The sequence below is a fragment of the Excalfactoria chinensis genome, chromosome 5, assembly GCF_039878825.1.
Source record: "Excalfactoria chinensis isolate bCotChi1 chromosome 5, bCotChi1.hap2, whole genome shotgun sequence".
In the NCBI taxonomy this organism is placed as follows: Eukaryota; Metazoa; Chordata; class Aves; order Galliformes; family Phasianidae; genus Excalfactoria; species Excalfactoria chinensis.
In genome coordinates this window covers 23,729,569-23,747,138 of record NC_092829.1, presented here as the reverse complement: position 1 = coordinate 23,747,138, position 17,570 = coordinate 23,729,569, and the positions used below count along the sequence as shown (strand labels likewise).

The 17,570-nt window shown below is 35.3% G+C and overlaps 1 protein-coding gene across 2 annotated transcripts in view; it reads left to right on the top strand.

The window, feature by feature from the left end:
• Positions 1-17,570, top strand: part of AKAP6 (A-kinase anchoring protein 6) — a 250,248-nt gene that overhangs the window by 154,810 nt on the left and 77,868 nt on the right. For both annotated transcript variants that reach the window (XM_072337277.1, XM_072337276.1), the window contains exons 8-9: positions 9,930-10,078; positions 16,380-16,500. In XM_072337277.1, coding sequence (XP_072193378.1) covers positions 9,930-10,078; positions 16,380-16,500 — 270 coding nt within the window. The remainder of the gene's footprint in view (positions 1-9,929; positions 10,079-16,379; positions 16,501-17,570) is intronic.

Genomic DNA, 17,570 nt, shown 5'->3' with positions numbered 1-17,570 from the left:
GGTATCTAGCAATCTAAATATTTTATTTTATTTAAAACATCTGTTTACATAATATCATATGACTATACAAGCCTATATCAGCCTTCCAAAAGACAGCTGCTGCCACTTTTATTTAATTTATAAGAGACCAGCAAAATTGCTCCTTAAGATAAAACCCGGCTGCCACTGAGTAACGTAAAAAAAAGTTTGCAAGATGAAAATTGCTTGCGTTTACAGTTCTTAAACTAATCTTGGTTTTTCCTTATTTATTTATTTATATATTTATTTCCCTTTCCAGATTTTTAAAAAGCATCATTTATCACTTTTTTTTTTTTTTTTTTTTTTTCCTGCCACCACTCCCATTCTTCTTCCCCAAAACTCACTATGAAAAAGATAGGAGATTTAAATATACAGTTTTTGTGGGTTTTTTTGTTTGTTTGTATTTTTTAAATTTTTTTTAGAAGCTCATTTTATTAAGATTTAAGGTACGTTTCTTTTTAAGATTAAATGCAAACCAGAGTTGCATCTTAATTGCTAACTTGTGGCATCTATTTATCTCCTGCTATCTTCATTTACACAAATGTTTGGTGCAAATTATACTACTCAGAATTTCCATGCTGTTTTTCAGAAAATATATAGAAAAACTAATAATGTCAGTATAGATCTCTGTTTTGTGTTAGTAAGCTTTGTTTGCAGTGATTCCTTTACATGAACTGTGTCTTTGTAGGAAGCAACTGATGCTGAAAACAAAATGTCTAATACCTAGTATCAAATTAGGTGCAGCAGCCGTCGTAGAAAGACAGGCATAAGCATTCTACAGTATGTCTGAATAAGGCAAGTTTACCTTTTCCAGCAAGAAGATCAAAATACTTCTTTTTGGGGAACTAACAGTATGAAAGGAAAATGTTTATGGTTCCCTACTGGCACAGTTATGATTGACAGAAAAAACCAACATGTATGCCACATGAGACATCTTGTTCAGGAACTTTCAGGAGGGTAGTAAATTGGCATTGGCACAAACACAAAAATAAAATAAAATGACTTGATTCAGCAGTTTTCAATTCTAAATCCCCATGCTCCAAGGAGAGAAGTAAATATTCATCAAATGATCAAAATTTATATTGATTTTTATTCTGCATTAGCAGCTCAAAGTCGAGATTCTTGACAGGGTGGATGTTGGTTTGAATGATTCTCTTTGAAATAAGGATACAGGCACTGGGCTGAGTGCTACCATGCATTCCTGAACCACAGGAAAAGCCTATTAGAACCCTAGGAAGCTAAATTTTTTAGAGATTGTATAAAGGCATGCTTGTTCTGTACTGTTTTGATAACTAAATTGTTGTTATTAGTATGTAAAGCAATTCTTGTTGTTCCTGCTTTACTCCATCCTTTCTGTTATCATCTAGACAACTTTTCAATAAACTTCAAAGGCAAACTGTGGTTCATTCACTACAGCAACTGAGTTAATATCAGTACTTCCCAGAGTAAGTGTATTTTAGAGTGAAGTGCTAGTCTGGCAGGGCAAAGGAAGCAGAGATGGTATCTTCACATTACGCATCTTTAATTTCGCAGTTTCTGCCAGGGAGTAAATAAAGATCTTGGTGGAGGGAGTGGGGAAAGGAGGGAGGAATTCCAGAGGAAAAGAATGTGAATGCAGCACTAAAGCACCAACTTGATGACTGTGATTACTGAGCTCACTGATTTAATGAGAAGGTCTGTATTAGAGTGAAATAGAAAATGATAAACATCACCTCTAATCTACAAGATTCTTACTGAATCTCAGACCCCAGCAAAAGTAAATAAATGTTAGTGTCATTTTTAACAAACATAACTTGCTCTTTTATTTTCAGTACTTTTATTGTCATTAATATACTGTTGCAGTATTCTTTAAAAGTGACTCAGCTTGCACTAAAATAAGATTCATTGTTGTAAAGCAGAAGAAGAGAATAGTATGTGAATGTTTGGATGGTGGAGAGTGTTGAAGAGAAAGCAAAATGAGGCTAAAATCCTGTAACTATCGAAGTATTAATATATTTCCCAAACGTCCCAGGTGCTTACAATTCAGCAAACATCTTTAACAACATAGCTTTAAAATTAAATTTTACAAATGTTATGGGTAATGCTTTAATAATATGCAAATTGCAATGTAGTCGGTAGTGGCAAAGCTGACCTCTCAGCAATACAAATATTTTACGTTTAAAACAGTTATCTTTTTACAGTTCCTTCTACTTCAGTACGTGTCAGGTGCTTCCAGAGGCTTCTAATCTAAGGATCATAAATAAGCTCAAAGGAGCAGCAGTCTGTGTTTGCTTTTTTTATGTGAAAAGTTAACTGCATGAATCGATACATTATATATATATATATATAATATTAATATATATATATAATATATATAATATTATATAATATTATAACAGTAGATATAATCTACTGTTGCTACAGTAATCTACAGTGATGTCCAGTCTTTACTAGTAGTTTTTTTTTTTTAACTTTCTCAAATTATTTTGCAGTTTTGAATTCTTGTCCAAAAATAAATAAAAAACCAGTGAAGTAATACATCTGTATTTCATGGTTTTTGTTAAGTATATTAAGTATGTAGATTTTATTCATTTTCATAGTCTGGTGGTCTTTCCTAATCTGGGAAGGGAGAAAAAAGTCCTGTTTTTGTTTTCTCAATTTTTCATTGTTAGTGGCTGAATGCATTAAAAAGTCAGAAAAATATTATTCATCCTAGTAAAAGGAGAAAATGCAATATATATATATATATATATATATATATATATATATATATATATAGTTATAGTTATAAAACATTCCCTCTCTAGGGATAGTAAAACACTGAATAGGAGTATATCCTAGACATGGAGATAATTCCCTTCAGTTTCATAGCAAGTCAGATGAACACTTGGTGACAGTCTTCAAGGTACAATCCATGTATGTGTTTGGACTTGAAATTGTTTGATTCAAAATCTTGAGTCAAAAGGAGAAAGGAAGAATCTAGCTTGAAATTTCTTCAATTTTGTGTTGCTGTGTACAGGAAATAGTGGGACAAGTTGTTAAAAAATGTTTCATATTCACTGAATTAATCATTCCAAACATTTGTCAAGCATGTAAAAGTTTAAAATGCAACTACTTGAAAAAATTTCAGAATGTTAAGGCACTACTTAAAATAATTTCATTACCATGTAATATGCTCACAAATGATGCAGTATAACATCTTTTCTCTAATACGGCATAATTTTGCTACTCATTACTGCATTTTACGTAGGTTTCTTTCAGCATGATGAGAAACAGAAATGTGCAAAAATCTCAGTTCATTATCAAATGTCAAAACATGAAACAGGAAAAATATAACAGTATGGTGAATGTACGTAGTTGGCCTTACTTTTGAAGCATCCTATTTATTTCCATGGAAACTATTATAGATACAAAGAACACAATAGTACTATTTGATAGAGCAAATTCTCAGATACAAAATGCTATTTATTTATTTTGTGTAGTCACCACTGTTAGTTATGCATTTTTGCCAGCAATGAACAAAACCCCTCATGCCATGCTCATAGAAGTCTGCACCAGCAGAGATGACCTGCTGTCACTGCTGAAACTCACCAGCCGCCACCTTTGTGTGCTCACACCAACAGTTTGGTCTCCATAAATGCTCAGCAAGTGTTGATGAGTGCCACTGGTTGCCTTTTTTTTTTTTTTTTTTTTTTTTTTTTTTTTAATTTATTTTCCTCATGGAGATATTCAGTTACACACATCATGTTCATATACATTTCCAGGTCAGATGCCATTTTGTCAGACTACCCCTCTGCTGTCATCTGTTGTACAGTAACAAAATATATCAAAATACTGGCCAGAAGGTTCAACTTCTACTGCCAACATTACCCACCTCTGATGTAATGAAACAATGAAACAGGAGGTGTTACTTTTGGAGCTACCTTTGTAATTACAAGCCAATGTTTGTTGTCAAAGTAACATTTATGAACTGTAAGTTTAAAAGAATAATTACCTTATTTTTTTCATAATAAGTGGTGAACTTATACTGTAATTTCAAATATCTTGGAAGCCACTTCCTACAAATTGTTAATTGGGATTCTCTTCATTGTAGTCAGTAAAGCTCCCAACAGAGAGAAAAGATTCCTCCAAAATGTGCACAAAGTAGATCTCTGTGGAAAAATTGCAAAGAAAAAGGCCATAAGGTTTCTGACGTGAGCTCAGTTGTGCCTTCCTACCTTTTTATCCATAGGTGGTTTTGGTTTCACAAGAACCTTTTCTCAGTATTTTTAGAAATGACCCATGAGCCCATCACTGCGAGGCTGGGGGTGGAGGAAGATGCTTGAGTACTCTGGAGTTTATCTTGCATGTGTCTACTGTCTGGAATTTTGAACTTTTGTGCCTTCAACCTTAAGAGTTGCCCTTTTGAGTGCCCAGGCCTACTGACCTAGTTATATGCATAGCCTTTACATGTGTTTTGGTACTCAACCTGTGAGGGGAACATTAGAAATATCAGTGCAAATTCTTCATTATTTCATTTTTGGCCTCTTAATTGCTCAAAAAGTGTTAACAGAGAGACTGGTAGGACTGTACAAGTAATGGAGGTTTTAATTAAGTAAGATTAAATGTACAATTTTAGCACAATGAGGAAATAATTTCAGCATCTGATTAGTCTTTGCACCTCCTATCTACCTGGGGTTCTGTCTTGAGGCTGACCTGGGAAAGTGTTCTGATTCTGGTGGCAATCTGGGTGGTGTCACTGAAGAAGGCTGGAAAGCATATGGCAGTTTTGATGAAATGTACTCTGACCATTGTATTGATATCTTCAGATGGATTTGAGTCCTTATTAATTGGTATCTTGCTGTTTCTTAGCAAGAATTATTCTGTCATCTCAACCCTCTCTGTATGAGCTTCCTTGTTAGAGCAAACGTATTCTCCAACTGGTGCCTGACCACTGCAAGCCCCTCTTGTATCCTCAAGATGCAGACCTGCAAAACAAACAAACAAGTACTAAAAGATGATATCCACTGTTCAGTTTTCATTCTTACTAGGACTTTTTGTATTTACAATTTTGGGATGCTATTGTCAGAAACTATTCGCAGCCCTGGAAGTCTCAGGAGAGATTATTCCTTTCATACTTTCCTTTAATGCTTTTTGGTATTTATCATAAAAGAAACTGCTCTGGATCAACAACTGAGATCAGTTTGATACGCAAGACATGCCATGCTCCTGTAGTGTATTTAATTTTACATTGAACAGAACCAAAGGCAGGGGGCAGTCAGGAATTAGACACCAGAGGACCAAATTTGAAATTAGCAGTGTGATCTGGACACCTCCGTGAATTTGGTCAAACAATGCTGCTGAGGCCATGTTACTGTTTTGAGTTTGCACTCCACAGTCTTGGAGTCACAGGTCATGTTCTTACCCTCCATAACAAAACAGCAAAAACAAAACTCTACTTCTGAAAGGCATCGGAAACCCTGCAAAAAATGTATTGCTGCCTAGTTTTTATTTTATTTTATTTTTCCTCCTTGAAGTTATTTCCGATGGCATTGGGAGCTGCCTGAGAAAGCAGTCCTGTCTTGCTGTAACACAGCCCTATTCTAAAATTTCATCTTACACTTCCTGTGGACAGGCATAAAATTCACAGTAATGTTACTGCTGGTGTTTAAATTCCACATGGAGTTTAAGTACTTTGATAAGTAAGAACATTGTTGCCTTGTAATTTTGTTGTTTTCTTTTCCATGTGGAGGTTTCATATTGTTGGAATTTCAGTTTTAGTACACTGAAAAATATAGCAATGAAGTTATTACAGATATAAAAGCATTTTTTAGATTTATGATGATAAAAACACTTTGCTAAGACTTTAACTGATAACAGGCATGCCCTGATTAGCAGAATTAATTTCCTGCATGATCAAAATGCAACGTGTCCTTTGTAATTGGACTATCAGATGTTCAGCTTTCATAAACACATCTCACAATATAGGATTATTTTTTAATCTGATTTCAGTCCTGAAGAGAGTGTGCAAATGAAGGATGTGAAAGGTAGGAAAACCAAAAGCAGAAAGGGTAATACACAAAGGAAGAAGTAAACTGCAGCAAGGTCACTGTTTAAATTTTGCAGAGTAAGAAATGGGATGGGGGGGGGGAAGAAAAAATAAAAACCTGAACAACAAATATTTGTTACACAATGTGGTTTAAACTACCAAGGTGACTTGGAAGTCCTGCTTCTACCCGATGTGTTTTCAGCAATAGAGGATGTGCTGTCTCATTGCGCGGTTGGAGTGGTGGATGGTCAAGTCTGTACTGTCTTTGGTCAGATTCTTGCCTGGCAAAGAACTCTCTGTCAGCTGTATCTCTGTGGGAGATATCTTGGGCTCTGTACTTGATATCATTTTATTCAGTAGATGCATCAGAGACAGTCTGCTTCATGTTCTGTAACTATACCTTGTCTACAAATTTGTAATGTGGGCAGAATAGCCTGAATAATGTGACAGAAAACCAGGAAGGGGAGGGGTAGGGGTGGGAGAAGCTTAAATGCAGATACAAACATGTAACTGTTACTGTAATCAACTTATTTCTAGTAAGAGATTACTTCTAATTCTGTCTATGGATATTAATAATAAGAATATGAAGTGTGTTCAACTGGGATGTGTACATTCTTTTAGACAGTTGCATCTGAGGTTTTTCTGTAAAATATACATATAAATATTTTAAGTCTACGTGCTACAGAATGTCATCTGACCACCTCACCTTTTGGTGAAAGATGGAACCTGTGCTTTAAAATAAAGTATTTATCTTAAGTTCAACTAATGGCGGAGGAATTAAGTCTGTATTTGTATGTAATTCTAGAGTAATTGCTGTCTAGTGTGCAAATGATATAACTTTATGAAAGCATTGTTTAGAAGGGATAATGCAAGATAGGGTAACTTTCTAATGCAAAGTCAACTGCATATAGTATAATTATATAACACAAAATAGTTTGCTTACAACAGTGCAGTTAGTAATAAAAGACTTGTGATCCCTAGGAAATAGTGTTTGAAAATGCCATTTCAGAGATATTTATTCTAGCACATCTCAATATGAAAATGGTTTACCGCATAACAACACAACACTGAATTCTTCTCTCCAGTTCCTATTTGTGTAAATGTTAAGTTTCTCATTTGACACACTATATGTATCCTTTCAATCTCCTTCCTCACAGGGTATGAGCCATTATCCCATGTCTTGTCTTTCTCCACTTTAGAATAAGGTCATTCTAACGTGTAGGTCTAACAAGAAATACAATGTATTTTCATTGATTGGTATTGTCTCTGATTACCCCTTTTGTGCTATGTAGTGAACTATATGGTAAAGGACATTCTGTGCTGTCATGCAAAGCCAGTCCTAAGGAATTCTAAGGAATAGGCTCCCTCAGTTTATTTATGAGCTCCTGCATTTTTTAAGATGAGTCCCTTGAAGATAGTCTTGAAAATATTTACATTTATTAACCCACTAAATATGAATATTTGACACAGTTGTAGAAAAATTTCAGTTTTCCCACAGAAACTATTATTTTTTCGTAGTTATGTTTAGAGATGGGATTCTCCAGTCTCAGGAATATCAGAGCGTTGTGACATTTGATTATTGGAAATATCTCAGTTTAATTTACAACTGAATATTGTAAATTAATTCCTTCTTGGTAGGACAGTGACTGTTAGAGAGTTTGTGTTTGTCATCTTTGTGGTTACATCTTTGTTGTAGAAACAATCACTTGGAATAAGACCATGAAACCATGAAGTACAAAACAGCTGTGCATCATTCCTTGTTTATTTATTTATTTTTTCCCCACGGTCAGTCTCTCAGTTCTCACTTCCACTTCTGCTTTTGGATATTAAGAGCAAATGAATGATTGCCTCCCCTCTAATTTCTATTATGTGTATTTGGAATGATGTGTATCTTAGAGTGCTAGAAGTCTACGTCCATAGCAGTGTGATTGCGATAGAGACTTGAGTTTTCAGATTTTGCTTAAGTCGCACACAAATGCTTGTAGGGCAATCTGAAAATGGACTCTCAAAGTAAACTAGAGGGTAACAAATAACTATTCTGTAATAGCAATTAATGAGGATGCTACTGCATTGTGCCAGAATATTTCAAAACTGTTCCTTCATTATTATGAAAGATTTTTAGATGAAAATAAGCTGCATCAGATTTCTTACATGTGCTATGCGCTATTTTCTAAATTGTGATTTTTTGCTTGTTCGGCTTCTGTAGAATGTAGAATGTTTTTTGAGACTTAAGCTGATCAATAGCTACTTGAGTTCTTCAAAGGTGCTTTTGGATTTTCAGTTGCTAACAATAGAATGTACGAAGAAATGCTTAAGCATGAACTTATGCTGAAATCAGAGTTTAATCTGAAACTGTACATTGCAGCAGTACTTTTGCTGTAAGCATTTGCAATAGTTGAAGACATCAAGTGGGTTCTAAAACAAAGATAATTGATTTATAAAGGGGTCATATTTCTGAGCTACAAGAGCTGGGGAGAAACTTCTATTCAGAATTCACAGTGTATGATTTTTTAAAAGTTCAGAATTCTCAGTACAATATGGACTCATAACAGTGATGAAATAGTGGTTACTCATTCATTTATCTCCAGATGCTTATTTTCTCTTTCCATCTTGTATTTTCACTGGGAGATAAAGCTGTTAAGCATAAGAAAGATAAATTTGTAAAGGAAATGGAATTTTCAAATCAGGTATATCTTTACTTAGGAAAAGCTACATCAATGCTAAAGAAAGGCATAAGCAAATGTGCAGAACATATTATGACATGTTCAAAAAGATATCTGAACCCTCTTTTGGACATTCTCCTCTGCCACTTTTAAGTGCCTACTTCACTTGCCAACATTTTTCTTTAGTCTGGATTTTGCACATTTCCATTCTTCGGTGCTTTCCCTCCTTTGTCTGTGTACAGCTGCCATTCCATAGCCTGGTAACTCTGCTGTGCTGTCAGCAACCAAACAAACTCTTCACTTCTCTGCCTGCTGCAGTAGAAAATGCAAGAGTCCTTGCACAGAATCTCCTCCATTTGTTACGTTTGCTTGCCATAGTACCAAATAGCTAAGCAGGCATTTTCCTAATAGAAATGAGTGTGTAGTTATGCAGAAGTAGCAGATTTTGAAACATCATCAGAATTTGTAATGTGTTTTTCTTTCAGAGAGGCATATTAAAAGAAAACAATAGCAGATTGGTCCCAAAGTGCTCTTGAACTTGCTCTATCCTCTGTTTGTTTCCCCTTTCCTAGGGGCAATTGTGGCACACAGCACATTCCATCTTATCATCTGGTTCTCTGAGCCCCAGAATCAAACTGATCACTACAGCTGCACTAAATAAAGTGCCTTTTCAATAGGTTATGATTCCAAATATTATTCAACATTCTTCTGGTCAGGCACAGAGTCTGCCCTAACTTTTAACTTACTGCCTTCATCTTTGCAGTCACAATTTCTGAGTAATCAGTGGATGTCAGTAAGGGGAAAGCAGAATGTGACTATAGCTGATTTCTTTTGTTTTGCTTACACTTGCTGCTCAAAACAAAAATACTTAACATGGTTTTCATTAATTATGAAGCACAGGCAAAGCATTAAACAGATAAATGTTGAAGCCTATGATAAATATTTGTTTATGTATGTACATGTAGATGTTTTCATGCAACATTTGATTGGATACACATGTTATGGTATATCTTCCATATCGTCTGTTACCCAAATATTTCAGTTTAAGCATTTTAGAATACACTGGACTTTTATCTGACTTGCTGGCTCAGCCTTTTTGGCTATCGTGCTAAGAGAAAAATGATGGTGTGAATACTCCTCTGTTAAAATTTTTGCAATGCAAAAGTAGATGTTTTAAATGCATTCCTTTTGAATTAAAGAAAAATGTTTTGTTTTTTTTTCTCTTTGTTTTCTTTTTCTAGGCTGAGGTTCAGCTATGCTATCTGGAAGCACAAAGAGATGCTGTTGAACAGATGTCCTTAAAGCTGTACAGTGAGCAGTACAACAGTAGTAGCAAGCGAAAGGAAGAGTTTGCTGATATGTCAAAAGTTCACACAGTGGGAAGTAATGGGTAGGGAACTATTCTTTTTGTTGTTTTATTCTCACTGATCTGTATTTTTTACATGATATACTCTTTCTTACTTCTAGTTAACCTGAACTTTTCTTCCTAGGTCATGAAACAGTGAAAAGATTTGTCATATATTAATGCAAAAATGTATCTGTTCTACATAATGTACCCAAATCATGGTTTGTTCATAGAACTACCTAACATTATCTAGGGGCAATCCATTATTTCAATTAAAAATAAATGTAATGCCTTTCACTTCAGACTTTTCTCCTTTTATGTCTTCATTTCTTTTAATTTCTTATCATGTTACAAGGGAATGTCTTTATAACTTGTTAATACAAATGTAAGACAATTCTCTGTAATGATTGACTAGGGAAGTTGAATTTCGAGCTAAAGTATACATTAAAGTATACATATATCTTTATATATGTAAAATATGTATATGTTATATATACAAATGTATATGTAAGTGAAGTTAAAATTCCAAGTCTTGTACTTCTAGGAAGCAGCAATTCTAACTCTTTTTCACATTTAACTGTTTTCTTGGAAATTTGAGCAAAGAAGCTTAGGCAGATTCATAACAGAAAAGGTGTCTTGAATGGCTGCCCCTCGCTTTTTCACAATGAAGTTGTTGTAGCTCTGGTGTAGGAGTTTTTTGTTTGTTTCTTTTAACAAAATCGTATCTGGCAACACTAAATGTACATAGGGACATAGAATCCATAGTATAGCTCAGTTTGGAAAAGACCTTAAAAATCATGCTCAACTGCAATGTAACCATACTATCCTAACTCTAACAACCCTCTGTTAAATCATGTCCCTCAGCACCACATCCAGACAGTTTTTAAATGCGTTCAGGGATGGTTACTCAACCACCTCCTTGGGGAGCCTATTCCAGTTCTCAACAACACTTTCTGTTTTTCCTTGATAACTAACTGAAGTCTCCCCTGGCACAGCTTGAGGCTATTTCCCCTTGTCTGGTCACCAGTGAGAAGAGACCAACACCACTCTCTCTGCAATCACCTTTCAGGTATTTGAAGAGAGCAATAAGATCTCTACTCAGCCTCCTTTTTCCCAGTCTAAACAGCCTCAGTTCCTCTAGCTGTTCCTTGTAGTGTGTATTCTCCAAGTCCTTTACAAGCTTTGCTGCCCCTCTCTGGACCTACTTCAGCACTTCAGTGTCCTTTCTGTATTGAGGTGCCTCAGACTGAATACAGTAATTGAAGTGGGTGCTCACCAGTTCCAAGTACAGGGGTAGGATTACTGCCCTGGTCCTACTCACCACATCATTCCTGATACAAGCCAGGATGCCATTGGCCTTCTTGGCCACCTGGGCACGCTGCTGGTTCACATTCAGCCTACTGTCCATCAGCACACCAAGTTCCCTTTCCATCAGGCAGCTTTCCAGCCACTCTTCCCCAAGCCAGTAGGGTTGCCTGGGGTTGTTATGACCAAAATGCAGGACCCGACACTTGACCCTACTGAAATACATGCAGTTTATCCTGGCCCATCAATCCAGTCTATCCAGGTCCCTCTGCAGTGCCTTTCTACTCTCCCAACTTGGTGCTGTCTGCAAACTTACTGAGGGTGCACTCAATCCTCCCATCAAGATCATCAATGAAGATGTTGAATAGCAGTGGTCCAAGTATCAAGCCCTGGAGGGCACCACTTGTGACCGGCTAACTGGATTTAATTCCACTGACCACAGCCATCCAGCCAGTGTTTCAGATATCCCTGTCAGTTCATAATAGTACGTAGCAAAAGGAGTTCAGAAGAACTGACTAGTGTACATTCTCACCCTGTGAGAAGTTTTCTAGTAACCAGAAAATTCAGTAGAACTTTTACTTTCAACTTCATGTGAAAGGAATATCACTGACCAAGGTGCTCTTTGTACTTGTAACTTCCTTTTACAATTGTTAACTAACTCAATGTTCAGGTCTTGGAAATACCATTTTATTAATTTACTAACTGTAAGGATAAATGAGTCTTGTAAACATCCCCTCTTATTATACAGAAAGATGACTGTTTTAGAAAAGTTGATGTGGGCTAATTATGTAGGATTACTGAGATCTTGATTACTTATGCAGAAATCTGTCAGTTTCTCAAACATGCTAGAGAAGCTATTGCCAGCTATAAAAATAATTTGTTCAGAATTGATATGTATATGTATATAGATGTGCATTGGGGGTTAAGTGTTCAAAAACAGCTTCTAATTTTGCAGCCGGAGTTGAATGTGAGTGAGACTTCAGGTTGGAATTCTGTGTGGAACACGAGACTGTAAGCAGTAACAGAGTTACTTTTCTTGAGGATAAAGGCTATAAAGAAAGCTTTAAGCCTCATGAGAAAATCCAGTCTGTAACTCTATACATCATACATGTAAAGCAGATAGGGAAACTCTTGGCTGCTTTTGTCTGTATTCATAATTTCCTGCGTATTACTGACAATGATGATCTAGTGGTGTTTTCTGTTTTTGTGCCATGGCCATCTTTCTGGGCCTTTGTGACCATCTTAGGCCTTATAGGCTCAGCAGTAGATTGAAGGACCAAAGGATGTGAGGGAGATAGACGCACCATGCATTTAACCATTATTGAAAACCTGATGGGCTGAATTCAGATGGAAAGCTTCAATTTGATCTTGTCTGAGGCATTGTATTGAACACAGTGATAATGCCTTCCAGCTATGAATACATGGCTTTGAAAATAAATTTTATGCAGCTTTTCCTTACTGCGTAAAAACTGTAAATATAAGTTCTGTAGTAGGGTGAGCAGGTATCTGAGATCTCTACAGGCAAGAAGCTGTCCAACTAACTGGGAAAATTAGGGTATCTGTCCATTGCCTGTTGTGGACGCTGGGCCCAGGTGAAAGGAGTATGCCCCCAGGGAGAACAAGAGTTAGTGTAGATGGAGAATTGTTTATATTTTGAAGAAGTGAATTTGTGCTGTAAATAGCTAAGCTGATATTGCAGTAGTAGTAGAAATTAGTATCTGCAGAACAGGATGATGCCTGTTACTATGTAAACAACAAGATTTCCTGCAGTGTAAAAGCTGTTATGACAATGGGAAGGGTTGTGTGTATGGAATATGAGACAACGTTAAGGTCAGAATATTGATTTTTCTTATATCCACCTAATAAAGTGTATGTAAAGGAGTTCCAAAAAATGATGACCCAGAAACCTGAAAGAACTTTGTGTCTGGCTGATAATTTTGGCAGACATACCAGCATGTTTATAGTACTTCTAAATACTATGTGAATGATGCCATCAGAGAAGTAATACAAACTGCAGTGTGTGTTAGATGTGGCAAAAAAGGCTAATAGAAATAGCTTTGCATTCCTTTTTATTTATTAATGCCACAGACAAGTCAGTTTTCTCATGAGGGAGGTGCTCATGAATTTTCATTCAAAATAATAAATTGATGTCCACATTTTAAGAAATATGTTTAGGGTTCAAGGGATTAGATGTGCAACTCTGCATATCTGATTTCCTGTTTACCAAGATAAAATACACTTCTTAATGTCATTTCAGTTATTATGTAGCTAATGATTTTAACTTATTAACCAGCAAACCTATATAAAGACAACCCATTAAAGACAACATTAAAGCTTTCATGTTGTTATCTACTAGACATAACTTTTCTGTAGCTTTTGTTTGTAACACTGGCACAGTATTTTAGAGGTTATGCTTTCCTTCACTCTGCCTGTAGCAATATGAAAAAGATCTGCTAAACCTACAAAAAGAAAACTATTCCCCACATAAGAAACATTCAGTATACCACCTAAATACTGACAGGTACATTTTAATCTTAATATGTCACTGATACTATGTTTGCAGAATTTTCTAAGTATCTTTTTATCAACTTAAGAGTAGCCAATATTTTCCATTTAAGACATTCGTTTTCAAAACAAAGCTTTTATTTGAAAAACATAAGAATTATTTCAGAACTATTATAAGTACTGCAGTCCATTATTATTATTAATTATAGCTTCACTATCTTCAGGTTCAGGAAAATAAGAGCAGTAGACAGTTTGCTTAAAAGTGTTCCCAGTTAAGTTTATTTTACAATCAGGAGGGAAAAAAATAAATAAATGGAAAGAGGCACAAGGTCTAAAATATGGGGGGGAAAAAAGAAATCCCTTGTTGGGAATCCTGTTTCTTTCACTCTTTATTTTGGGTTAAGATGTTTAGAATGTTAGCTAAAAATCAAACTAAGTAACAGTAGGACAGTGCTTATTTGGGTTCTGTAAAGGTCAACAAAAAGTGCTTTTGTGTGTATTTAAAAGATCAGTTCATTCTCTTATACTAATAAATAGACAAATTTGGATTGTAACCAAAATGTGGTTCAGTAGATATAAAGCAGGTGTTTGGATCCAGCATGTGTTCTGCACATTATATTGAAATCCCAGTTCACTTCCTGGTGCTGTTTCCAAAGGCCCATTCCACCCCACTCTGGCATCACAAGACCATGAACGTTGGATGTTAGGCTTTGATTCAGTCAGTTTCATATCTTAATTCACATATTTCACTGATACAAATGGACCAAGTCCAACTGAATCAGGACTAATTTACATGGAATGAGATTGAGCCTCTTATATGATAAAACACATGTTTTAATAAATGCCTGTCAGTTTTATGACACTGGATAATACTTGGATAAGACAGAAGGGGACTAAAGGAGCACTAGATACTAAATGTAAAAAATGGTTATACTCTTTTCAGAGGAGGAGATAAAGATTCAATATCACTTCTAATACGGTATTGAAAATAGAGTTTAGTTTTATTTTAGTTTCAGAATGATATTTGAGAGAAATGGCTCCTGAAAGAGAAGAAAAGCCCTGAACTCCCAATGAAACTATTATATTTCAACAATAGTGCTTTTTTGTATGCTAGCTCTTCTTTGTAATTGCACCATTGCTTACTTTCTGAGGACTATGAGTAGTTTGAAGCAAATACACCTCATAAATTATTGAGTAAAAGTACACTAAGTACAGTGGATTAAACTGGAGTTACTTCAAAAGTGGGAATCAACACTTGGGCATTATACAAGGCTTCCTTTATCGTCAGATTGTTGAAGATAATACCAGAGAAGGCAAATAGTTTCTCGTCTCTCCTTCTCTCCCACTTTCTCTTTTTCTTTCTTTCCCTTTCTTTCTTTCTACAAGCTTTCAAAATTACCAGGCACGTGGTATCCTAGTTATTATTAACTGAAACTGCAATTGTATTAATAACATTAGAAATAATGTTAGTTTATTGTTTCACTGTTGAAATACTGCTATTTTTTTATTATTATTATTATTTTTTAATAGTATTGCTAAGGATGCAGAAAGCTAAAACAATTTTCAATAATAGGATAAATCAGCTTCAGTGAAACATGTGCAATTGTTTGATCAGCCCGTTGTGTGTTTTTTGTTGTTGTTGTTGTTTTTGTTTGTTTGTTTGTTTTTTATATTACTGACAAGGCTTTTGTTAACTCCAGTTCTGGATGTTTGGAAATCTCTTTCCAAAGGGTGTCTTTTTGACAAATATGCAGTTTTTTAGCATGTACTTTCTGTCTTGTACTATGGTGTTTGAGAAGAAACTATGCTTTACTTATTCACTAAGCTTTCAATGGAGAATCACATTAATCCTTTTAAGCTCCTTATTCTAATGATTTATTTTGTTGAAAACCGTAGTGATCCTCCTTTGAATTTTAATGATTGCTGGCTATTCAAGGATTCATTGTTTTGACTTCCTGTCCTTACCTTTGTTTCTTACATGTCTGTAGGGAACACCTGTCTAATACTGTATCTGGCCTTAGTTCTCACTGGCTTACCATATTCACTCAAGCCTATCTTAAGGCCTTAAGTTGAAATGCTAGCTACTCATCCATGAAAATAAATGTAGGATATTTACAGAGATAGGCAGATAGACAGCAGAGGGGTGGCTGAATGAATTGAGTCATTTTTCTGTGAAAATAATATTTTTATATCAATTGTATTGGAATGATAATTGCAAAGTTTACACAATATAAAGTGAGCGCTTTAAAAACCATTAATCAACATTATCTGTGGAGGATTTATATTTCAAAAACTTTGAAGCAAATGCAGTATGCCAATAGTTGTCAGGATTTGGCATCAGCCACTGAATTTAGGTCATGGCACTGGCTTAAATTGGATTTCAGTTTTCATTTTCCTCAACTCTGTATAAATACAGAATGTCTCTTTAGAAATGTAACTAGGAACATCATGAGTTTTCAAGAATATATTATTCTAATACAAGATTTTAACAACTACACTGTATTTATGCATAATACATTTTGTTCCTTATCTACAGCCTTTTGGACTTTGATTCAGAATACCAGGAGCTCTGGGATTGGCTGATTGACATGGAATCCATTGTGATGGACAGCCATGACCTGATGATGTCAGAGGAGCAGCAGCAGCATCTTTACAAGGTTAGCGTTACCGTTACTGCCTTTACCTAGCTATAGAAGATCTGATTAGCTTGACAAGTCTTTCTCTCACAGGATATCGCTGCGTTCATTGTATGTATCATGGTGTCTATTAGAATTCCTTTCCCTGTCCCCAACCTCATTTCCATCCCCTGTGCGCTGACAGGCTGCACCGACATCATAATTGCAAGAAAGTTCCCTTTATCACATTCTATTTGGTGTAATTCTATAGAAGGACAAAGATTTGTCTTCAAGATGAATAGAAATAAATGAAACGACATTAATAAATAGAATGAAACAAAATGAAGGAAAAAAAAATAAAATGGTAGCATTTCACAAAACGTGTTTTGATTGGAGCTTTCAGCTGAATTTTCATCCACCTTTCAGAACTCTTCTGGGAAGAAAGAAATTTGCCTTGATTTTGGTTTGCTGCTGCCAGAATACAGGACTCTTCCAATTTAATTGTTACTAGTTATACATAAAGCAGTTGTTGTCACATTGAGTCATCACACTTGCCTTTTGATTTCAACGAAATGATTCTGAACTTGCATATTGATAATACAGGTTTCAGATATGTGTGTATGTTTATATACACACACAGAGTTTTCTATATTTATAGTAGTAGCCTCAGCTGAGAAGCTTTATCCTTTATCTTTTTTTTTTTTTTTTAATTTTTTTTTTTTTTTATATAAGTATGATTACTTAGAGGAAGTAGCCCAAAATGAGTGATTTGATCCTAAAACCGCTTCAGGCTTCATTCTGTGTCAGAGAAGCTACAGTCTACAGGTACTAGGGGTGGTGAGGAAAAGAAAGGAGGGGCTTTTGACAGAGATATCAGGCTGCAGTAAATCTTCCTCATTTAGGCAATTTTTATTGAAGTAATTCTGACAGTTGTCATCCTTGAATTGCTTTGAGCATATGGCATATTTCAAAGAGCAGATTGTGAATCATAAAAAATAAAATTAATAACTAACCACAGAATCAGCAACAGTATAATGACAAGAAACAACTACCCTCTAGCTTTTTTTTTTAATTTCTTTTTGAATAAATGGTACATTCAAGGTCAAATAGAA